Genomic DNA, 24330 nt, shown 5'->3' on the forward strand with positions numbered 1-24330 from the left:
GGTGTCATGTTAACCCCGAAGGACAACCGCAAGCGTTCTACTACACCGGGGTAGTACGAAATTGTCTTTTAAAGCAGTGATTCAGTCACTGGCCACGGCGCAATATTAGTTCAGGTTGTATTCGTAACATCCACATAAATTATTCCAATTGTTTTATTACTGACAGAAATGACACCACCCGACTCGACACAACACTCGGTGATCCCTGTTTATAGAAGAATGGCACAAGCCCAACCTACGTTTTCTTTGTCCATTCTAGGCATGGGTTGTTGGAGCATGAGGCACAAGGCCCGGCACGGCACGTGCCCAGCTCTAGTCTTTACCAAATTCTGGTTAAATTAAGACGGCCATATCTCTGCAGTGCACCGGAAGAATGGAAGATTGAGATTAATATCTGTAAAATGTAAACCCAAAACAAATGGATTTTTGGGGGTTTATGTACTTCTCTCACTTCCCCATTTTGAACGAGGTGCGTTATTTGTTAATGTTGCTTCCCCCCAATTTAATTGCCTTTTGTTTCGTTATTTCCTGTTAATTTCTTGGTAAGATTTTAAGTTTTCCACACCATTTAATTACTAGTAACTATACAAGACTATCTCCCTGTAATTTTAATTGATTATGCACATTGTAAAATTGTCTTCTTGCTATTTTCCTGATTTTTGTTTGTTCTTTGAAATTATTGAACATGTTTTGTTTCCAGTGAGCTTTTGGTTTGTATAACTGGGTTTAGCTTTCTTTATTGATGTTAATTTACTGGATTTAGTTGCTAAGTACTGGATTTGGCTACATGTTATTTGTTCTTAATTATTGAAATTATTAGTGTTTTGATCATCTTTATGGACCTTCTGTAAAAGTATGCCCTTTTTTTTGTTGGGGGAAGTGGTGGAGGTGGGGGAAGGAGAGGGGTATGAGAAGATTGGGTCGATTTCGATGTTTGTCTTGTAAATTTGGAGTTAATTTGAAGGGGATAGTCTGGTTTTTTTTACTTCTGAGCTTGAATGGCTTCAATTGTGACCATTAACTGGTTATAGTAAGAGAAGCCTCTTTGAGTTCCCTCTCCCATTTCTTTAAGCTAGCAAAATTTGTTAGTAGAGGGCTCGTCTAAATATGGTCATTCATCTCATTTGTTATGGATACATTGATGGTCATATGCAAGGAAATTGTGCTCGGAGAATATTTACAGAGTGGAGTTGGAAAGAGCTCTTTATTCTTTGGTTTTTCGCTTTTAATGAAATTTCGTGGTTAAGTTGTGTCGTCAAAAGCTTATCAGAGAGATTTGTTGTAGTCGATATACACATTAATACATTACCATATTACGGTTGAAGCAAACTATTAACCCAAAATCCACCTCTATGTGTGGTGTTCAACTACAAATCCACCCTTCAATTCTTGCTGTGCACTTCAAATAAGGAGTACACTTTAGGATATCCAGTTGAATGCAAATATTGAAATATGCAATACACTTAAGATGTGCTATGGAGTGGACATTTCATTGCAGAAATGCTAAATAAAGGTGGTTTTAAATAATTCTTGTAGCAACTAGCAAGTAGTTTTGTGATTGAAGAACCCATTTGAGATTTTTTAATAACCGTCTCCTTATTTATCTTAATACCATACTTCATGAGGATTTAGGTTGAGTGGAGTTGGGTTCAATAATGAACGCGATATGAGCTTAGCTCTTCTAAAGGTCTACGAACTGGGGTCTATTCCCCACCACCCACCCCCCATCTGCCAGCTGCCATATGTCATCATTGAAGTTGATGGTTTAATTAGTTTCTCCTTTCTCTTTGTTGACCCTAAAGTTTTGATGATGACAAAGCAAACTCCTGACTATTGGTTAAGTTATGTTGCATAATAGGTTCCGACATCCTTAGAGGGATAATGCTAAGTTAAGGAGATCCTGAGTTGGATAAACTAAGCAACGTGGAATATAAGCAAGTAATTGATCCATTGATCCATGTCAGACACTACATTGAAGAAACAATCATTAAGCAAGTTTACAAAGGCGAGATCCTTAGGCGAGTTCCTAAGGCGAGATCCTCATATATTATGTGGATCCTCGATGTTCCAGAGAAGGAACAAATTGGGAAGTCTTCGAGTGAAGCTTCTAAAGGTGCAACATGAAGACTACAACATATGAGTTTATGTTTTAGGATTTATGTAAGCATTTAATAATGTTTATACGTAATTTGGAATGAAAGGGACATAAGTATTTTGGTACGTTTTAAATGAAATATATTAACTGTAATTATAAAAGAGTTTTAATTTAGAAAATCTTTTTAATAAATAAAGTGAATTTAATTAAGGAAAATTTGGTAATATTAATCCAACCTTTTGCCGATTTTCTTTTATTAAGCCCACCTACGACATATTTTATAATAATCCCACCTTTACCGCCCAACGTCTTTTATTGGGCCCAACACGTCATAAACCTATTGTCGGCGGTAATATATCCCTACGTGGAAGTACTCTCTCTAGATGTATTCAGTCATCATCATCAATTCATCACCATCTCGATGATTTTTTCACCAGTTATCGGTCACTTAAGCCCAATAAAAGTCGTTGGGTAGTAAAGGTGGGATTATTAAAAAATATGTCGTAGGTGGGATTAATAAAAGAAAACCGGCCAAAGGTTGGATTAATATTACCAAATTTTCCTTTAATTAATAAATGAAAACATACATAGGATTCTGATTTCATTCTCCTTGTTTCTCAAGCAAAAGATTTTCCATGATACTTAAAACTCTCCCACGTATTTCTATTTAAACGTGCACTGAGTGTTTTGATTTGGTCTCCCCTGTTTCTCTCCAACTATGCCCATGTCACTGAGCAGTAACAGTTAGTTGGTAGTTGAGGAGAACATGGGTATCCAACCTTAGGTAAAACTCTTCTATAAAAGGAGAATAGTTTTTGCTTTTCTTTGCAAAATATATCTTAAAAGCTTAAACGTTTTAAAAGAGAATCAGTTTTCAAAAGAGTGTCCCTTGAGTTCCTTATTGCTATAAGCTTTATTACGTACTAGAGTTTTATATCATATTGTATTTTGGGTTTAAGGGTTGAGTGATCCTTAAGTGACTTAGAGTTAAGTCAAAGAGAGAAAGAGCGACTTAGAGTTAAGTCAAAGAGAAAAAGAGCGACTTAAAGTTAAGTCAAAGAGAAAAGGAGCGACTTAGAGTTAAGTCTGAGAGAGAAAGAGTAGCACAGTATTGCTGTGGGGAACTCGTGTTCGAGAGGAACTCGAGTTAAAGAGTGTATTTGTAATAGAGTTATTGCATTAATACAAAAGAGTAGTGAGGTTCTTCTTGATTAGGATCAAGAAGGTTCCTCCGTTTTATATCTTTCTTCGCTCATTGGTTCCCCCCTCTTGTCAAGTGTTCCTTTCTCGGCCTGAACACTAAGTGACATGGGCATAGTTGGAGAGAAACAGGGGAGACCAAATCAAAACACTCAGTGCACGTTTAAATAGAAATACGTGGGAGAGTTTTAAGTATCATGGAAAATCTTTTGCTTGAGAAACAAGGAGAATGAAATCAGAATCCTATGTATGTTTTCATTTATTAATTAAATTCATTTTATTTATTAAAAAGATTTTCTAAATTAAAACTCTTTTATAATTACAGTTAATATATTTCATTTAAAACGTACCAAAATACTTATGTCCCTTTCATTCCAAATTACGTATAAACATTATTAAATGCTTACATAAATCCTAAAACATAAACTCATATGTTGTAGTCGTCATGTTGCACCTTTAGAAGTTTCACTCGAAGACTTCCCAATTTGTTCCTTCTCTGGAACATCGAGGATCCACATAATATATGAGGATCTCGCCTTAGAAACTCGCCTTTGTAAACTTGTTTAATGATTATTTATTCAATATAGTGTCTGACATTGATCAATTACTTGCTTATATTCCACGTTGCTTAGTTTATCCAACTTAGGATCTCCTTAACTTAACATTATCCCTCTAAGGATCTCGGAACCTATTATGCAACATAACTTAACCAATAGTCAGGAGTTTGCTTTGTCATCATCAAAACTTTAGGGTCAACAATATTCCCCTTTTTGGTGATGACAACAAAAGCAAACTTTCACTAAATGCAACAATAATCAATTAGCATAAATATTAAGCAATAAAATAAATAAAGTAGTTTATTAAAAATTAATCTAAACTTCCTAAATAAATTTAAGGGAAAATTAATTTTAATTTTAATAAACGAAATTAAATTAAAACGGAAAACAAAATTTTTAAAACTTACATCGAGACGAGAGTAGTGAGACGGACTTAAGTGATCAATTTAAGGCAAGTTTGCATTCATTTCCCCCTGTTGGCATTAACAAAAAGTAGAAATACACAATACTAATATATACCGATTAGAGCGCCCTCCGATCAACGGTTGGCAAACTAAGTTAGCCTCAAAGTGAAGGTCCAACGTACTAAATTTGAATATAAAACATAATAAATAACTAGTCATGATTTTAGAGATACGTTTATGTATGAGTTCCACTAAAAAAAAAGGAAAGAAAAAGTTATAATGTAGCCCAATAGAGGAGTACAAACCAAAAAAAATAAAGAAAAAGTTCCAAAATAAACATAAAGCGTAATGTAGCACACACACAAAAACAAACTGTGATCTGGGAAGATGGGATGGAACAAGTTTAGAATTTGGCAATGAGATCCTCAAACATGGGAAGGACTTGAATCCATAGGTTGAACTACAGACAATAGTGCTTTAACTTAATCCTGTAGTTGTAGTATCGTATCATTTGTGGACTCTTGAAGCAGTATCATACTATCCATATCCTTTCTCAATTTGAGAACTTGTTCCTTGAGTTCCTCCTTATTGGGATCATGAGATCCTAAGGAACTCGAAGAACCAAAAGCAGCAAACCCACCAAAGTCAGTAAAGGAGGAAGGAACAGTAGGAGTGGAGGAACAGAGATGTACCTTGGTTGAGGAACAGGGTTATCCACCTTTGGTGTAGGAACAGGGGTGGATATTTTTTCAATTATAGCAGGTTCCTCCTCCTCCTTTTCAATTTCAACAGTTTTTTCCAATACTTCAACTTTCTCATCATCATCCTCATTGTCACATGATATATCAACAAACACCGGAGGATCATGGACCTTAGGAACTCTAGTAGCTACCCTTATGCTCCTACGTTTACCACGAGTAACATCCTTAGACACCTTAGGAACCACCTTCACATTAGCCATTTAAGAAAGCACATTTGACGTCCATCTGATACAACTTAAATCCCATAAAGTGTATGTTCTAGTTGTGTGAATGGAACTTCGTTTGAGTTTAATGCTAATTATATTGCGAAGTTGTTGGGAGTTCCTAATGAGGGATTTGATTTGGATGTGAAACGGGCAACTGCTCAAATTAAGATTGATGTGTTGACCAATGAACATCTTGTAAAAGCAAGCAAAAGATAAATAAATAAAAGAGTTTTAATTTAGAAAATCTTTTTAATAAATAAAATGAATTTAATTAATAAATAAAAACATAGGAATCTGATTTCATTCTCCTTGTTTCTCAAGCAAAAGATTTTCCATGATCCTTAAAACTCTCCCACGTATTTCTGTTTAAACGTGCACTTAGTGTTTTGATTTGGTCTCCCTTGTTTCTCTCCAACTATGCCCATGTTACTGAGCAGTAACAATTAGTGGGTAGTTGAGGAGAACATGGGTATCCAACCTTAGGTAAAACTCTTCTCCTAACTCTTCTATAAAAGGAGAAGAGTTTTTGCTTTTCATAACACACAACTGATCTTTGCAAAATATATCTTAAGAGCTTAAACGTTTTAAAAGAGAATCAGTTTTCAAAAGAGTGTCCCTTGAGTTCCTTATTGCTATAAGCTTTATTACGTACTAGAGTTTTATATCATATTGTATTTTGGGTTTAAGGGTTTAGTGATCATTAAGTGACTTAGAGTTAAGTCAAAGAGAAAAAGAGCGACTTAGAGTTAAGTCAAAGAGAAAAGGAGCGACTTAGAGTTAAGTCAGAGAGAGTAAGAGTAGCACAATAATCGAAGGGGATTGCTGTGGGGAACTCGTGTTCGAGAGGAACTCGAGTTAAAGAGTGTATTTGTAATAGAGTTATTGCATTAATACAAAAGAGTAGTGAGGTTCTTCTTGATTAGGATCAAGAAGGTTCCTCCGTTTTATATCTTTCTTCGCTCATTATTCTCGGTCTCTTTATTGTTTAAATTCCGCAAGAAACTTACTCAAGTTCCCAAGAAACAATTCACCCCCCCTCTTGTCAAGTGTTCCTACTGAAGTATCACTCTTGCTACTAGACAACCGGTTTTCTAGCGTCTAGGATTTTTTTTGGCATTGTTAATTATATCTTGATACCTAGACACACGGCAACAACATTACCCACACCTTTTAAAAACAAATCTACCTTGCCACCTAAGATCAGCACAAACAACAATTTTCCCTTTAAATTGCTACTTCTCAACACATAAGAACTGGGTTGATGGATTATCCAACTTTGGACTTGATTAACTATGCATTGAGCCATTGAGTTATCAGATGTGAGTATGGAGTCCAGATGAGTGTATAGTATGCCCCTTGTTGGCACACATGCTTCCTGCTATATACCATGAAAAGCTTTTTCTTACACTTTCATCCACACTTTTCCTGTTCAGGTCTAAAGTTGGAGAGTTCAGGATAAGATCAAGTTTTGGGAGGAAATAAGAAATATTGGTAATAGCCTTTTCAATTTCTTCCCTCATCTGTATAAACTCTTTACTTTTCATAATGCTCCGGATTTTGAACTTTAGTTAGAGGGTACAGTTCGTTGTGGTATTTGCATTTTAGTTAAATCCTGTAGATTGAGAATTGGATGAACTTACAAATTTGTTTTGTTTGTTAGAGGACGCTCCTTTTTCAGGGGTCTGTGGATCAGAGAACTTGGTTAGGAGATTCTTCTAGAGTTTATCATGCTTTCTATGAGCATTGAAGACCACATCCTAATCTTTTGTTCTGTAGTGTGGAATCTTGTGTCTTGGAACAAGTTATATGCAGTTTTGGGATTAGACAGGTTTTCTTATATAAACTTTGTTGGAGCATTTGCATGTTCAGCAATATCACTATGCTTTTGTACTCACAAGGGATCAGCATCCCTAAGTGATGTGGATGGAAAGCAGGGGCTGAATTAAAGTAAGCTAATTTTCTCATTGGGAAGTCTTTGTGGGATAGAGTTGTGTTTCTTGCTTCTCATGGTATTTTTCTATGGTTGTATTTCCAGGTGAAATTTAATTGATCTTCATTGCTTTAGGCATGCATACTTTTTTTGTTGGGCCCATAAGAGGACTCTATGTCCTTTTTTGATGGATCTATTTCTTTGATATAGAATAAATATTCCTCTTTATCTTAATAATATGTTAGGTTGAATCCCTGATCAGGAATGAAAGTAACTGATTCAAATTGGAGGGAGAATTGATGAAGCCTGGATGATTATAAAACTACTCATGGGGTCTTATGGTTTATGGGGTGTATGAGTATGCCTACTGGATGTTGAACTGCATGTTTATGCCATTTGTCAACATATAAAGAACGCGAATAAGCTTGGGCCACTATGTCTTGAGGACACTTCTAAGATTTTAGCACCAGATAAATCGATTTGGATTTCTTATGCTGGTGGGAATGGAGATTTGCAAATTCACATCCTACCCGTAGATTGGCAATGAAACCAGCAAACAATATTTGGATTCAAAAGGAGCAATGCCCATGTGGAGACTGGAAGTGTTTTATCAAATATGAAGTGGAAGAACAAGGTGAAGCTTGTCAACCAACAAAAGATGGGATTTCTTCATCATCTTCTTCTGATGCTGTCTTTGCACCTTATGTGGGTCAGATTTTTAAAAGTGATGATGAAGCTTTTGAGTTCTACAGTAACTTTGCTCGTAGGAACGGATTTTCGATCCGGAAAGCACGATCTACCGAAAGCCATAATCTAGGGGTTTATAGAAGGGATTTTGTTTGTTATCGTTCCGGATTCAATCAACCAAGAAAAAAGGTTAATGTAGAGCACCCCAGAGACCGCAAATCAGTACGTTGTGGATGTGATGCAAAACTATACTTGACTAAGGAAATTGTGAATGGTGTTACTCAGTGGTACGTTTCCCAGTTCAGCAATGTACATAACCATGAATTACTAGAAGATGATCAAGTGCGTCTTCTCCCTGCATACCGGAAAATACAAGAAGCTGATCAAGAAAGGATTGTTTTACTCTCAAGAGCTGGTTTTCCTGTCAACAGGATAATCAATATCTTGGAACTGGAAAAGGGTGTTCAACCCGGACAATTGCCATTCATAGAGAAAGACATCAGAAACTTTCTTCGAACATGCAAGAAAACTGTTCAAGAAAATGATGCCCTTCTTACTGAGAAAAGGGTAACTGATATGATGGAGCTGCTCGAAGCTTGCAAGGCCATGTCGGAAAGGGACGTAGATTTTGTCTTTGATTTTTTAACAGATGCAAATGGCAAAGTCGAAAACATAGCATGGTCTTATGGCGATTCTGTTCGTGCCTTTAACCTCTTCGGTGATGCTGTTCAATTCGACATTACTTATCAGTCCACTACTTATGGGATGCTTCTGGGTTTACTTTCTGGTATAGATAATCATGGCAAGCCAATTTTCTTTGCCTGTGTTCTCGTCCAGGAAGAAAATCCCCATGCATTTGTGTGGGCCATACAGGTTAATGTCTATCTCTCTTTCTTTTTACTTAAACATCCTTTTCTTTTGTCATTGAATCTTTATTTGTTGAACAGACGGTTGTGCAGTTCATGCGAGGAAGACACCCACAGACAATAGTAACTGATCTAGAACCAGGGTTAAGAGACACCATAGCAACCGCATTGCCTAATACTAAACATGTCATATCTATATGGTACATTATGTCTAAGTTGAGCAGTTGGTTCTCTTTGCCTCTTGGACTGAAATATCCAGAGTTTAAATCTGAGTTTGAAATGGTGTGCTATGTGGAGAGTATGGAGGATTTTGAACAGCTCTGGAGTCTTTTGATCACCAGGTTTGGACTTGGGTCAGATAAACACATCTCTCTTCTATCTTCATGTCGAGCATCCTGGGCTTTCTCGTATATCAAAGATTGCTTTGTTGCTCGAATCACCACAGCTGAATACATGAAATCCATTGATAGTTTCCTGAAAGGTGTCCTGGATGAGCAAACATGCTTGCAAGTCTTCTTTGAGCAGGTATTCTTGTTATTATGATGCATAATTACATCTTAATTTTTCTTTGCTTATATCTGTAAGATTTAGCATTCTAGTTTTTCAGGTTGGACTTGCAGTAAGGTTGGGATGTGGAGCCAAGGAGGAAATGCGTTTCATTCATCTCAAGACATGCATGCCTATAGAGGAACATGGACAAGGCATTCTTACACCTTATGCCTTTGGTGTGTACCAACATGAACTTGTGTTATCCGTGCAATATGCAGTCATAGAAATGGCCAAAGGATCTTATGTCGCGCGCCATTATAAGAAAGTTGAAGGAGAGTGTCTTCTGATATGGATTTCGGAAGATGAGCAAATCCACTGCTCGTGTAAGGGATTTGAACATTCAGGAATTCTGTGCAGGCATGCTCTTCGACTATTAATTAGTAAAAATTATTTTCATCTTCCGGACAAGTATTTTCCATTTAGGTGGAGATGGGATAGTTCATTTATACCTATGGATCAGGAAAGTAGTCGACCAGTAAAAGAAGAGCACTATCATGCCTTACATTCTCTTACAGATACTCTTGTGACAGAGTCATTGGTCTCTAAGGAGCGGTTTAACTATGCCCATAAGGAACTCACAACACTCCTTGATCATGTTAAAAATATGGCTGTTGATGAGCTTACTCCAGAAATATCAACTAACAATTTTAGTGAGTCTTAGATTTTCTCAATGTCGCAGATTTGCCTGATTACAGTAGATTAACTGTCTACAAAAGTAATTGCAGATTACATGGCCACGGTTGTGGACTATGCAAGTTAGATTGTATTTGGAATAGGGGTTGAAGTATATAGAATCATAAGAGATGAAGCTGTGTTTTCACATTTCCATCCATGACATTTGTGAGTTCCTATAAAAATGTGTGTAAAGGGAAAAAAAACACTGTTTCTGTACAATGCAGGTTATGTTACTGACCTCATTGCCTCCTATTCTTTGAGATGAATATATGTAATTCTAGATCTTGTTTTAGTAATGTACTCATACATTGTGGAGTCTGTTTATTTATAGGGGAACTTGTGAATAAGTCATCTTCAAGTTTTATGTTTGTCTATTCATTGAAGTTTTTTTTTTTTTTCTTTTACTGTTCTTATTATTATTGAGATTTTGAGATCTACAATTAATTTTGTGGGGATTTTGGGTTGCAAATATATGTTTTTAGCTGTCCGGGGTAAATTTTGTTTCAGTTAATCTCATGTTTGGGATTGAAATTCTTTACTGAAAAAAACTTGTTATGGATTTCTAATAATTCAAGTCAGTTTTAGTTAGGTTTGGGTTTGGTCAGGTTTCAGGATGTTTTTTTTTTGACAGGTTCAGCATAAGTCTGTTCTTGGTTCTATGCAGACAGATCAGAATTCAAGATAGCAGGTGAGCTTACTCTCCGGTTACATAGTTCTTTTTCATCTCAAACTAGAATAAATCTGGCACACTTTATAATAAAAATAGTGATTTACTCTGTCTGTATTACATTCTTACTGCTGAAATCCTCTCTTTCTGCAGCAACGACACCAAGATGATGAGTTAGGGACTTTGTTTCCGATGCTTTACGAGTTCATCTTCGTTAAGTTGGCCAAGGAAAAGCAATTATTTCAACTTCTATGGCGCCCAACTATTAACATACTGAAGTATCATTAGCACTTATCGGTTTTTTTTTTAATGCATTTTCGCTTTGTATTTCATTTAGTTGATGTATAGACGTTGATTTTATGGCTGGCAAATATCCATCTGATGCGTAGTTCAGCCGTTCACAGGCTTTCAGGCCTTACATAATTAGTAGATTTGAAATTTTCTTATAATTACCACAACTGGTACATGAAATTCTTTACCTACTCAGGTGGCTTGAACGAAAGTTTTACACTTTTTTGCAGAATCTATGTAAGCTTTCTTTGCTGAGATTCGTCAAGTTCCTGCCAATTGTACGATTAGCTAAGGACCTGTAGTAGGCTTGGGCTTCAGAGTTTCTGCTTTTTCAAATGGAAATTTAAAGGTAATGCTAGCATTTTAATCAATAATCAATGTAGTGTTAATTGTCACTTAAAATATGGGAAGCGTATAAGACTTTGTTCCCTTCACCTGGTCTATTATGATTTTTCTAGTTTCTGGTCTGGTTGAATGTTTTATATGAGTGTTTTTTGTTTTTTTGATCTGGTCAAATAATCATTAAAATAAGGTGAAGAGAACAGAGTTAAAGATCAAATAGAACGATAGAAGTATCGGATCTAATTAAGTTATTCCCATAATATCAGATTATAATGTGATTAAACTATGAACGCCATACTAACAATTTCCTTTTCTTAGAAGAGACGTGACAACTCTGCATCAACTCTTTTGGCTACTGCCTTCCGAATCTGTTGCTGTTATGTTTGGTACCTGTTCTTGGGAGTTGGGACATCGGATGCATACGATACGAGGCACACGGCTTTGTTTTGTGCGGAGCACTTTGTATTTAACAGTTGACACTAGTTGCTGGCAGAATTCGACCTACTCAGGTTGTTGACCCTAAAGTTTTGATGATGACAAAGCAAACTCCTGACAATTGGTTAAGTTATGTTGCATAATAGGTTCCGAGATCCTTAGAGGGATAATGCTAAGTTAAGGAGATCCTGAGTTGGATAAACTAAGCAACTGGGAATACGAGCAAGTAATTGATCCATGTCAGACACTACATTGAAGATATAATCATTAAGCAAGTTTACAAAGGCGAGATCCTTAGGCGAGTTCCTAAGGCGAGATCCTCATATATTATGTGGATCCCCGATGTTCCAGAGAAGGAACAAATTGGGAAGACTTCGAGTGAAGCTTCTAAAGGTGCAACATGAAGACTACAACATATGAGTTTATGTTTAGGATTTATGTAAGTATTTAATATTGTTTATACGTAATTTGGAACAAAAGGAACCTAAGTATTTTGGTGCGTTTTAAATTGAAATATATTAACTGTAATTATAAAAGAGTTTTAAGTTGGAAAATCTTTGTTAATAAATAAAATGAATTTAATTAATAAATGTAAACATAGGATTCTGTTTTCATTCTCCTTGTTTCTCAAGCAAAAGATTTTCCATGATCCTTAAAACTCTCCCACGTATTTCTGTTTAAACGTGCAAGTAGTGTTTTGATTTGGTCTCCCTGTTTCTCTCCAACTATGCCCATGTTACTGAGCAGTAACAGTTAGTGGGTAGTTGAGGAGAACATGGGTATCCAACCTTAGGTAAAACTCCTCTATAAAAGGAGAAGAGTTTTGGCTTTTCAAAACACAACTGATTTCTACAAAATCTATCTTAAAGAGCTTAAACGTTTTGAAAGAATCATTTGGCAAAATAGAGTGTTCCTTGAGTTCCTTATTATTATAAGCTTTATTACGTACTAGAATCTACCAATCATATTGTATTTTGGGTTTAAGGGATGAGTGATCCTTAAGTGACTTAGAGTTAAGTCAAAGAGAGAAAGAGCGACTAAGAGTTTAGTCAAAGAGAGAAACAGTGACTTAGAGTTAAGTCAAAGAGAAAAGGAGCGATTTAGAGTTAAGTCAGAGAGAGAAAGAGTAGCACAGTAATCGAAGGGGATTGCTGTGGGGAACTCGTGTTCGAGAGGAACTTGAGATAAAGAGTGTATTTGTAATAGAGTTATTGCATTAATACAAAAGAGTAGTGAGGTTCTTCTTGATTAGGGTCAAGAAGGTTCCTCCGTTTTATATCTTTCTTCGCTTATTGTTCTCAGTCTCTTTATTGTTTAAATTCCGCAAGAAACTTACCCAAGTTCCCAAGAAACAATTCACCCCCCCCTTGTCAAGTGTTCCTACTGAACTAACACAGGTAATTCCACACTTAAAAAAGAGGGGGATTAAATTGTAAACTCGCCAAAAAAAAAATTACGTTTTTTTTCCATAAAATGCCCCTGAGTTTTAAGGAAATTTAATAAATGTCCTCAAGTTTCAATAATACATAAAATACCTCTATTTTAAAACTTAATACACCAAATACCACCATTTCAAAACTTAATACACCAAATATCCTAAATGATGTCATCAACCCCATAATCAACCAATTAACGTCTAATTCATCAACCTAATCCTTAATTAACACCCCTAATCAACCCTCCCATTAACAAACCTAATTAACCTATTCATTAACCCACTAACTCACCCTTTTTTTTCTTTCTCTTTCTACTTCCTTCTTCCATCAACTCACCAGCAAATTAGGGACTACTTTACCATTGAAGCCAAGAACACAAAGAAAACAGGAAAAAAAAATAGGAGTGAGAAAGAGGGGAAAATATTTTTTTTGTTATTATCAAATTTGGAAAAATCAAGAATGTTTGAATTGAAGAAATGACAAATAGAAATTCGAAGAGATTTAGAGAAACGGAAGCATAAAGAATGCTCTGAACGAAGTTAATCCAAATGCAAGAAACATAATCCCAAAACTCGTTGAGAATTCGCAAACATGCCGCCGTAGAAACTGGAGAGTATAGATAGCACCAGAAATTCAATTTTCAGATTAACTCACTGAATTGGGAGTACCAAAGTGTGAGAAAATGGAGGGAAAGCTTTCAACTCCAACACCCAGCGATTTGCTTCAAAAAAGCAGAGGTAAATTCGAATTGTAACATCATAATCGAAACCCTAATTTCAGTCTCCACAATTTCAATTCGAAAAGTCCATCTAAATCATCTCCCTCATTTTTCGTTTTGAATTTTGTTTGCAGAGTTTAGTCGTTCAATTCTCGTAGATCTATGCAATGGCCTATCTCTTGTGATTTTTATCAACAAATTCAAAGCTTACTGCAAGAATTCAAAACTTACTAATGGAATTGAATCTTGTTGTCGATGGAGTTGTCAAGGGAGATGATGGAGTTTTGAAGGGAGATGTTGGAGTTGTAGATGACGATGATGGGGTTGTTGATGGAGCTGGACTTGTCGCGACAGAAGAGAGAGAAAACGAGTTGGTGGTGCAGCCGAAACCTAAAGAAAACCAGTTGCCGACCTCTCTTGCTTCCAACGTAGCTATTGATATTGCTTGGCGACGACGGTGGCGGCTGGCAAGTCGACGGTCCTGGTGGAGGTGGGAAATCCCTGGAAGAAAGTAAAAAAGTGGAAAAAAATATGGGGGGGGAGAGAAAAGAAAAAAATGGGTTAATTAGGAAAAAAATGAGGTAATGAGTGGGTTAATTAGGATTGATGGCGTCATAAGGGTACTTGGTGTATTAAGTTTTGAAATAGGGCTATATTTATGTATTATTGTGAAGGGGTCTACAGTTAAATACATAACATGATAGCGGAATAACTCCAAAGTCAGGAAACATGTATAAAGCACAGATTAAGCAATACGTACGTTTGTATCGTGTTTTCCACTTATGTCAACTAACACGAACAAGAACTCCAATCGTAGTTCCTCTACTTGGTTCACCGACAGTGCAAATCCACCTTGATTGTTGATAGCTTAGATCTCGATAATGGTTTGAAGCTTTTGGGCAATATTCAACAATGGAGGCAAAAGAGAAATTAGGGTTTTTTCTCTTTATAGGGTTTTGAATAATCTGAATTAGTTAGTTGGAAAAACTATGTACATAGGTTACTAAAATAACCTAATAAGTAACAAAGCTAAGGGCTTCGACCGGCCAGCAGGCCCACGAGGAGGGCGCTTGGCTCGATGGGCCGACAACCTCGTCTCGGCTCGTATTCGCGAGCAACGCCTTACGGCTATTGTTTATCGTATCGTACTTGACGAATCACCGTCGTACGATACGATTATTTGTTTCGCCTAGCTTACGAATATTTGCGATACGATATACGATTCCGATCCAATGTCATATCGTATATTTATGTTTTTCCGAACTAATTCCCGAAAAGCTATTAAATGAATTTGCGATTCATTTAATCAGGTGATCTGTTACATGCCATTGGTGTGACCTTATAGGTTCAGTCAAGAGTAAGCTGTGAGCCTAATATAGATTAGAAATCACTGATCGAAAGCATTGCTCCAGCTAGCTGTTCCGATCACTTGATCTTACTGAAATAATTGTTCGTAATTAATCTGAACCTTGGTATTAGACTAATGCACCTTGGGTGAAGGACACATTTCCTTCATGAAGAAACTCACAAGGAAAGATCACCGGAATTCTGTGAAGTTTTGAGAGATTAAAGTGATTAAAGTTGAAATGATGGGTTGGGTCGAGTATTTATAGAGGACCTTCCAGAAAACCGACCAACTTCCACTTTCAATCCACGCCACACGATCAAACCGAAACTGAAGAGCCACTCGACACTTGTCATCAATGCATTGAATTCAAAACCACCTTTTTTTAATAAAGAGGCGAGACTTTTGGACTTCTGATACGTGGATACCCGCCCATTTGATTCTGAATGGACTGGGTCTGGGGGGCATGTTGTTTGGGCTCCCAATTGGACCAACAGCCCAAAAGCCCAATGGCTCCAAACAACAACACTTAAGCCATCTTTCCCCTTAAAAGGCTATTCAGCCATCAACAAGGCCCAAGGTCCAATAAGTAATAAATGACCTATGAGGCATTTATTACACAAACACTATAAATAAGCCGCCAAGGCTCACACCTTAAAGTACGTCCAATTTATTGCCTTAAGACTACTCTTTAGAGAACTCTCTCTTTATAATCCGAGCATTGTTCTTACTTAGGCATCGGAAGGGCTTTCTTCGGAACACCCCCGAGGCTAGTTACGTTGTTCATTGCGCAGGTAAATTCGGACACCACTCTCACAAGCAAGTTAGATCTTCCACATCAACGACTAAAGACTTTCATCCGAAATCCATTGTTTCAACACCGGAACACGAAGTACTTGAAAATAAAATTATGAAGAGCACTTATCTTTCCTTATTCAAACGAATCAAATTTATAATGCATCACTCATATTTAATTATTTATTATTTATTATAATTGTATAGTTTATTAGTCTTATTTTTATGACTAATTGTCCTTCACCATGCAATGTTAACAATCTTAAGAACTCCTTTGAATTGCATGAGGTGATCATGTTTCTGGTTAGGGTCAATAAGAAAATACATATAGACCCTACTACTTAATAGAAAAAATGTATCTATAATTGGAAAAAAAAAAACCTTGACTTTTTGAGGACATTGATACTGATACCAATACTCTGTCACTAAATACGAATAAGTAGATCATAATTTTGTAACCCTTTCAACTCATTACAGCACCTAATGAATGAAGTTCCAAGACGGGTTTATATTAAACAATATGATGGGTGGATCATAAGAACAAATTAGGTATTAAAATGATAATATTGGTTGGATTAAGGTTATGTTTCTAAGACAGAATTCCACATATATTCGTTGTGTCTAGTTATTGTTTAGTATGAAGGGGGACCAACCATACTATCACATTATATTCGCTTTAAAATGTATTATAAATAATTAAAATGCATAAAAGAGCTAGGAATCTTAATTAGTAGGGCTTGTGTCTTCCTGCGTGTGCGTAGCTAACCACTTGATCTTGTTTGGGTACTAGGAAACTGAATTCTATCTCCAATTATTACGGAGTATTTTTTAAATTTGTGCTCATCTCTATTATATAAGTCAAGAGGGGAGGGTTATTTTCGTAACAACACTTTTGGTGTCCCCCAAGCAAAAGACTAAATTACCCCTATTCTATCTTATAATTTAATTGAATTATAAATTTGATAATTTAGTGATTGCAGTAACAAATTAGGAAACTCATATGGGCCATAATGGTGGAAGATAAATATATGTCGGTTAAGGAAAGTCATACACAATCAAATCATGGTCAATCATAATCGTGATTCCATTGATTGGCAAAGTCAAAGAAAATTGATTTGTCTTATTAGCTTCTGTATTTATTTTGTGATTTAGCCTTATTTGTATAGATTGTAATCAATTAGTAGCAATTACGCTCATGTATCAATATTTAAATGCCTCTCCTTTCAATGAAATACTTAAGCTTCTCTAAATGGTAGCAAAAGCTATTGATCTCTATTTTTTTCCCTTCTTCTATCTCTTGCCATCACGAATCAATCTGTTGATCGAGCATATTTAAATGATATATGTTAACTTTATTTCAGTCACGTGATCAAATTAATTAAAGCTTCTCTATTTTATATGTTTAAGATTTTGATTTTTTGTCATGTAAAGGCATGAGTTACACAGTTACGCTATTTAGATTGCAAGATTGACGTATTGTATGCCCCCACTGTTTTAAAATATGAACTTCGCGAATGATTTTTTAGTGTCTAATATTCGTTGTGGTTAGTTGTAATAACAAAATTTTAAGTTTTTATATAATTTCGCACGCATCGCGTGCATATAAGACTAGTGGTTATAGATTGCTACTGCTCAGGCTAGAGCTAGGTTGGTCTTGTACTCTGACGCTAACTTATAAACTAGGCTTCATCTGATTGAAACTCAATTTTTACCCACATGTTACTATGTTATTGATCAGATCGATTTAGGTTACAATACGCTTAAATCATGGAAATGATCACCTTAATTAATTACATACTAATATACTATACTCGTTTTTATCTCAAACGAACAAAAAATGTGGATATATACCAAGTAAGAAGAGTAGAAGGTTGAGTAAGTAGCAACTAGCAAGACTAGCACATTTGAGGGAGTCATGTATAATTATTTTACATCCCTTACCCAACCAAACAAGGTAAAATGATTGAAAAAGGGAAAATCGTTTTCCATGAAAACGTTTTACGCCCTACCAAACGGAGCCTTATTGACAGTGTCTTTTTCTCATTACACCACGTACCCCACTTGATTTGTTTGTATATCTTACAAAGATAAATAGTTCCAAATTATTTTGGAATTATGGCATATATATTTCAAATTTTATATGCACGAAAGCGTGTAATATTTTTCATCACGTAGTCTACTTATGCAGGTCGGTAATGATGTTGTATGTCTCATCTTGATTATGATGTATCCTTAATTAATTTTGACACAAGATGAATCTAACATAAAACCCGATACATACCCAACCGTATAGAAATAGCTTAGTAAGGCATAAAATATCCATATGAATAATTAAAGATGAGCACGGGGCATGTACGTAAATTGCATAAAATTGGAGTGGGAAGGAATTGAATATTTTTTTTTTTTTTGGTTCTACTACGAGGAGTTCCCACCGCCTTCGGCGAGGTAATCTCCCGTGGGAGTTTGCATGGGTACCTCGATGGGCAGCATCCCTCCCAGTTGAAATTTTTTCCATTCCCAAGGCTCGAACCCGAGACCTTGGTTAAGGGCCTCTTGGCCCTTAACCACTCATGCCAACCTCAATTGGTGGAAGGAATTGAATATCGAACACATGCAATATAAATTATAATTGTGTTGTGGCTAGCTACATGAGGGTGAGTAAATGGGGGAAGAGATGATGCGGTTTTTGCACGCTGTAAAGTATTTTTTATTTATTACTGCTTTTCCAAAGTGGTGGCATATAACTTTCATTTTAAGAAATTTTCAACACAAATAAATGAAAAATATCTTTGTTTACTTTTGTCCCTCCTTTATTTCTCATGTCATGTGCCTAGCTTGTTTGTGGACCAACTTATGATAAAGAAATTACTAATCTTCATCGAAAATATACTTCAACTATTGGAAAACAAAGTAAGTAAAAAGGAATTCAAGTGTGTACCAAAATAATAATAATAATTAATAATGATAATAATAATAATAATAATAATAATAATAATAATAAGAATTAAAACCTCTCAATTTAGGCAATTAGGGCACGATTATGTGCGTTTAGGGTCCCTTCCACGTCGATTTTTCGGGGGGGCTCCGGCGTCGGCGTCGGTGTTCCAGTGTCAGGCGGCGACGGTCAGGTGTCAGGCGGCGACGATCAGTCGGTTTCCAGGCGGTTTTTTGCTGGCGGTTTTCAGGTGTCGACGGGAGTTTGCAGGCTGTCTCAGGTGGTGGTATAGGACGACATCGGTTTCAGGTTCGTGGTTTCAGTTCCCGGCGTTCAGGTTCGTGGATTTTGGTCTCGGCATTCAAGGTCGTGGATTCAGTTCTCGGCATTCAGGTTCATCGGTTTCGGGAATTCAGTTTCGTGAAGTCAGTTTCATTTCGTGAGTTTAGTTTCTTTAATTCAGTTTCAATTCGGGGGTTCACTTTGGTGATTCGATCAGGTTCGTGAGTTCAGTTTCCGGCCATTTGTGAGTTCAGTTTCAATTCGTGAGTTCAGTTTGGTGGATTGTTCAGTTTCCGGTGACAACAACGGAGGGCACTACGGTTCATTTCGGCTGCGAGTTTGTTCTAGAATTGCGTGGAATTTTGGTTGGTTCGTTGCTGCGTTTGGTTGTTCCTTTTTCCGGCAGTTTCAGTCCCCAACAGTTTCAGTCAGTTGGTTTGGCAGTGTTTCAGTTGGTTTTGCAGTGTTTGGCAGTGTTTGGAATTTCGGTGACTGTGTTTGAGGTCGTGTAGGTGTAGTTGTTTGGTGTGGTGGTCATTGCGTTCCAGCAGTTTGGCAGTTTCGGTGCGTTTCAGATTCAGTGCGGTTGAAGTGCTTTGATATGGCGGCTTCTGTGGAGAAGTTTCATTGCCCTTTTGTGGGACTTAGCGGGTGCCAGGATGGAGGTGGGCGTGGTTTGGTGAGGAGTTCTCTGCTTACTCACTTACGGGATCGTCATTGTTGCTTTGGTGTGCGGGATGCTACCCGTCATTCCCTTACTACCAATTTGCAGGTTTTTACTTCGGCTGAGGTGACCTTTCGTCGTATGGGAATTTGGCTATGTGGAGATTGTTTCAAGACTCATACTCATCGTACTAGGTGTCGACATGGCAGTGGTTCTAGTACTGTTTTTGTGGACCCTCCTGACTGGGGATGGTATTCCCCGTTTTATTCTCTATGGTATTCAAAAACCCCTAGCTCCTACTTCCGAGCTGCCTTCTTCTGATGCGCCTCGGGAACATCATTTTTCTTTTGATGTTGCTCTTCTAGACTCTTTGTTGTCTAAGCGGTTGCGTTCTGTGAAATCCATCCCTCCCAAATGTCGTTTGGGTTTTTCGCGGGTTCTGAAAGGGGCGCTTGATAAGGTGATTTGCAGATCAGATGACATCGCTTGTTGGGTTCAGTTGCTCGTGTTACCTCTTTGTGTCCTCACGACTTTTTCTCCGCGGAGTAATCGTGAGTGTTCATCCGGTGTTAGGCGTCGTCGTCAGGAAGAGAGTATCACCGCTGCTATTCGTTCTTGGGGTGTGCCTGGTGGTTCTGAGCAGCTTGTTATGGACACATTGGCTAGCGTGTCTCCCCCTCTATTGGATGTTGACGACGACCATGATTTGGCGGAGCGTAATATTAAGCAATGCAAGAGAAAAATTTCTGACGGTCACTACACGGCTGCCGTTAGAGTTCTTTCGTCCTCAGGCCTTGCCCCTTACAATGATGCTACTCTTGCTGATTTGCAAGCAAAGCACCCTTCAGTTCCGGAACCTACCTTTCCGGATATCCCAGTTGATCATCACCTTACTGCTTCCTCCGCTGTTGTGTTGGAGCAGATTAGGGGCTTTCCGCGTGGTACTTCGTGCGGTAGAGATGGCTTGCGTGCTCAACACCTTTTGGATTGCTTGGGTGGTGCTGCTGTAGCTGTTTCTGATGAGTTGGTGGACTCTATCACTCAGGTAGTTAATCTCTTTCTTGCTGGAAAGTGTCCTGCTGAGCTTGGTGGATATATTGCTAGTGCTCCTCTTACGCCACTTGTTAAGCCGGGTGGTGGTATTCGGCCTATTGCTGTGGGCACTATTTGGAGGCGTCTTGTTTCTAAGGTTGGGGCTGCTATGATTGGTCCGTGTTTAGGGAACTACTTTGGGGGGCTTCAGTTTGGAGTTGGGGTTCCAGCAGGTGGTGAGGCTATTCTCCATGCTGTCAATCGTTTGGTTGAGGCTCGTGGGGCCGATGTTGGCCTCTCTATGTTATTGGTGGATTTTCAGAATGCATTCAATTTGGTTGATCGTTCGGCTTTGTTGCGTGAGGTTCGGCTACATTGTCCTGCTCTTTCGCGTTGGGTTGAATTCTGCTACTCTTCTCCAGCACGGTTGTATTATGGGGAGCATACCTTGTGGTCTTGTCAAGGTGTGCAGCAAGGGGATCCTCTCGGCCCTTTGCTATTTTCTTTGGTTCTACATCCATTGGTGTGTCGAATCAGGGACTCTTTTGATCTATCTCTGCAGGCGTGGTACTTGGATGATGGCACTATCGTTGGTGACACTTTGGTGGTTGGAAAGGTCTTGGAGTTGATTTTGGAGGAGGGTCCTCATTTAGGTCTCCATGTTAATGTTGAGAAGACAGAGGTTTTCTGGCCTTCGGAGGACCCGCGCAGTCGTCTAGAGGGTGTCTTTCCTACGGATATTGCTCGTCCCGCGCTTGGTGTTAAGTTGCTTGGTGGTCCAGTCAGTACGGATTCCTCTTTTTGTAAGGAGTTGGTTTCGCGACGGGTGTCGAAGACTGTTGTGTTGATGGATGCTGTAGCTAAGCTTAATGATCCCCAGTGTGAGTTGTTGCTTCTTCGTGCGTGCACTGGAGTTTCTAAACTCTACTTTGCTATGCGCACTTGTCCACCTCATCTTTTTGAAGCGGCCCAAGTATCTTTTGATGTGGCTCTTCGGGCTTCTTTAGAGCGTATCGTGACTGCTTCGGGACCTGGGTTCGGTGACTTGCAATGGCGTCTTGCTACCTTGCCTTATTCGTATGGAGGATTGGGTGTTTATTCAGCTGGTGATGTTCGGCATTATGCTTTTCTTGCATCCCGTTTGCAGTCTTCTGGTTTGCAGGATTCGCTTCTTCGGCTTTCAGGTGTTGATGGTCCGGGGTCGGCCTTTGATGATGCTCTTGGTCTTTTCAATAGGACCGTGGAGAGCGACCTTATGAGTAGCCCTAGTGAAATCGCTGCCCCCACTCTCATGAAGAAATTGGCAGACATATATTTCACGAAGGTTACTGCTGATGCGGTATCCGCCTACTCCTTATCTTCGCGTCATGTTGCCCTTTGGAAATCCCAGCAGGGGGATCACTCCTCAGCTTGGTTGCGGGCAGTCCCCATCTCGGGTTGAGGCCAGACTATGAACGGTAAGACTTATCGTTCGGTTCTTTGCTATCGGTTGGGTATTCCGTTGTTCTCTGATTCGACGCCGTGTTCTGCTTGCTCTCGGGTTTTCGATGGGGATATTTATGGGGATCATGCCGTGTCTTGTGCTGGGATCGTGGGTATCAAACATCGGCATAATGTTGTTCGTGATACCCTTTTGGATATTTGCTATCGGTCGGGGATTTCTGCTCGAAAGGAGGTTGATGTTGGGCTGACTAGTGAGAGTGATGGAGCTCTTCGTCCTGCAGATATATTGCTTTATTCTTGGGATGGCGGTGTAGATGTGTGTGTTGACTTGACTGGGTCTTCACCTATGACGCAATCTGGGTTGTCAGACTTCGTTCCGGGTCGGGTTGTGGCGGTTGCTGCGCAGCGGAAGCAGGTTAAGTATGCGGCACGTTGTAGGGCTTTGGGTTACGGTTTCTTTCCTTTTTCCTTCTCTTCTTTTGGGGAGTTAGAGAAAGGGGCTGTTTCGTTGCTGAAGCGGGTCCAGACGTACTCCAGGGCTCAAGACATAGGGGCACGGGCAGCTGCCCACATTTTCAGCAGGATCGGGTTCGCCATAGCTAGAGGGGTGGGGGCCCAGATTGTATCTCGGCTCCCCACCAACTTCTTGTAGTTTACTTGATCTTTGTAGCTTGTTAAGCTTGTAACGTTTTGGTGGTTTCCCATAATAATAATAATAATAATAATAATAAATTGGTGCGTGATATTCTTTTGATATTTGCTCTAAGTTTGGATCGTGGTGCGCAAGGAGGCTTCCGTGGACTTTCTTTGAGAGGTTGAGAATGATCTTAGACCTGTAGACCTTTTATTATTTAAATGGTACGGGGATACATATGTGTGTTTGGATGTGACTGGCATCTCTCCCTTTGTTGGTATGAGTGTGAGGTCTTGGACCCCTGGAATAGCCTTGCACAATGTTGTGGAGAAGAAAAAGAAGAAGTATGCGTCCAAATCTAAGAAGAACGGTTACAAGTTCATCCATTTTTCTTTTTCTACGTTCGGGGAATTGATAAGGAGGCTTTGGGCATGCTTTTACGTATCAAGTCTCTCTTCAATATACATTCTATCAATGTTAAAAACGGTGCATTTATCTTTCACCATTTGAGTTTTTGCATTCAGAAGGGGTGAGAGCACAACTAGTTTCTAGACTCCCATCCCACTTTATGTAAAATAATTATACGATTTTATAATAATAATAATAATAATAAGAATAATTACAAAAAACTCTCAAAGGGGCGATTATGGGGGAATAGGGTTTCCACGATCGTAGGTTCCACGATCTTTTACGACGGCGAGGGTCGCAGGAGTTTTCCGGGAGAGCGTGGTCGGCGGTTTCCGGGCAGAGGGTGGTTTTGGTGCAGTTCGCAGGAGGTTTTGGTGCAGTTCGCAGTGGGTTTACGGTTCAGTTTTCAGGCGACTTACAGGGTTTTTGGGTGCAGTTTTCAGGCGAATATCGTCCGTGGGTGGTTGTACGTCTCTGGTGTTGCGGCGGTTTTGTCGGTTCAGTGGCAACGTGGATGGTTTCTTAGTCGTTTCAAGCGAGTTGTTGATAATTTCGGGCGACATTCACGCTATTACGTGGAGTGTGTTTGGTGTTTTGGGTTCGCTGGTGGTGTGGGGTTCTGGCCGGCTGCTTCCTTTGTCCGACGACCTTGGAAGAGCTTCCAGTTTCCGGTGGCAACAACGGAGGGCTCTACGGTTCATTTCGGCTGCGAGTTTGTTCTAGAATTGCGTGGAATTTTGGTTGGTTCGTTGCTGCGTTTGGTTGTTCCTTTTTCCGGCAGTTTCAGTCACCAGTAGTTTCAGTCAGTTGGTTTGGCAGTGTTTCAGTTGGTTTGGCAGTGTTTGGCAGTGTTTGGCAGTGTTTGGAATTTCGGTGACTGTGTTTGAGGCCGTGTAGGTGTAGTTGTTTGGTGTGGTGGTCATTGCGTTCCAGCAGTTTGGCAGTTTCGGTGAGTTCCGTTTCAGATACAGTG

General features: G+C 38.7%; 1 protein-coding gene across 8 annotated transcripts; it reads left to right on the plus strand.

Annotated features, from left to right (window-relative positions):
- Positions 1 to 265: 265 nt before the first annotated feature.
- On the plus strand, positions 266 to 10304 carry LOC110805442 (putative protein FAR1-RELATED SEQUENCE 10). 8 transcript variants are annotated; one of them, XM_056837365.1, is made up of 6 exons: positions 268 to 469; positions 6657 to 6714; positions 6884 to 7170; positions 7259 to 8713; positions 8788 to 9231; positions 9314 to 10304. In XM_056837365.1, the coding sequence occupies exons 4-6, from the start codon at positions 7697 to 7699 to the stop codon at positions 9914 to 9916; spliced, it is 2064 nt and encodes a 687-aa protein (XP_056693343.1). In that variant the 5' UTR covers positions 268 to 469; positions 6657 to 6714; positions 6884 to 7170; positions 7259 to 7696; the 3' UTR covers positions 9917 to 10304. The 8 variants fall into 8 exon arrangements, with proteins under 8 accessions (XP_056693345.1, XP_056693346.1, XP_056693343.1 ...); XM_056837366.1 differs by having other exon boundaries at positions 7416 to 8713; XM_056837367.1 differs by lacking the exon at positions 6884 to 7170 and having other exon boundaries at positions 266 to 469; positions 7416 to 8713; positions 8800 to 9231.
- Positions 10305 to 24330: the final 14026 nt, after the last annotated feature.

The sequence above is a fragment of the Spinacia oleracea genome, chromosome 2, assembly GCF_020520425.1.
Source record: "Spinacia oleracea cultivar Varoflay chromosome 2, BTI_SOV_V1, whole genome shotgun sequence".
NCBI classification, from domain to species: Eukaryota; Viridiplantae; Streptophyta; class Magnoliopsida; order Caryophyllales; family Amaranthaceae; genus Spinacia; species Spinacia oleracea.

Bases quoted from the DNA above. Each gene is read 5' to 3' on its own strand.
- LOC110805442 (XM_056837365.1), top strand. From the start codon at position 7,697: ATGAAACCAGCAAACAATATTTGGATTCAAAAGGAGCAATGCCCATGT. The intron at 8,714-8,787 runs GTTAATGTCTAT...TTTGTTGAACAG, and splicing joins CATTTGTGTGGGCCATACAG to ACGGTTGTGCAGTTCATGCG. The intron at 9,232-9,313 runs GTATTCTTGTTA...CTAGTTTTTCAG, and splicing joins TGCAAGTCTTCTTTGAGCAG to GTTGGACTTGCAGTAAGGTT.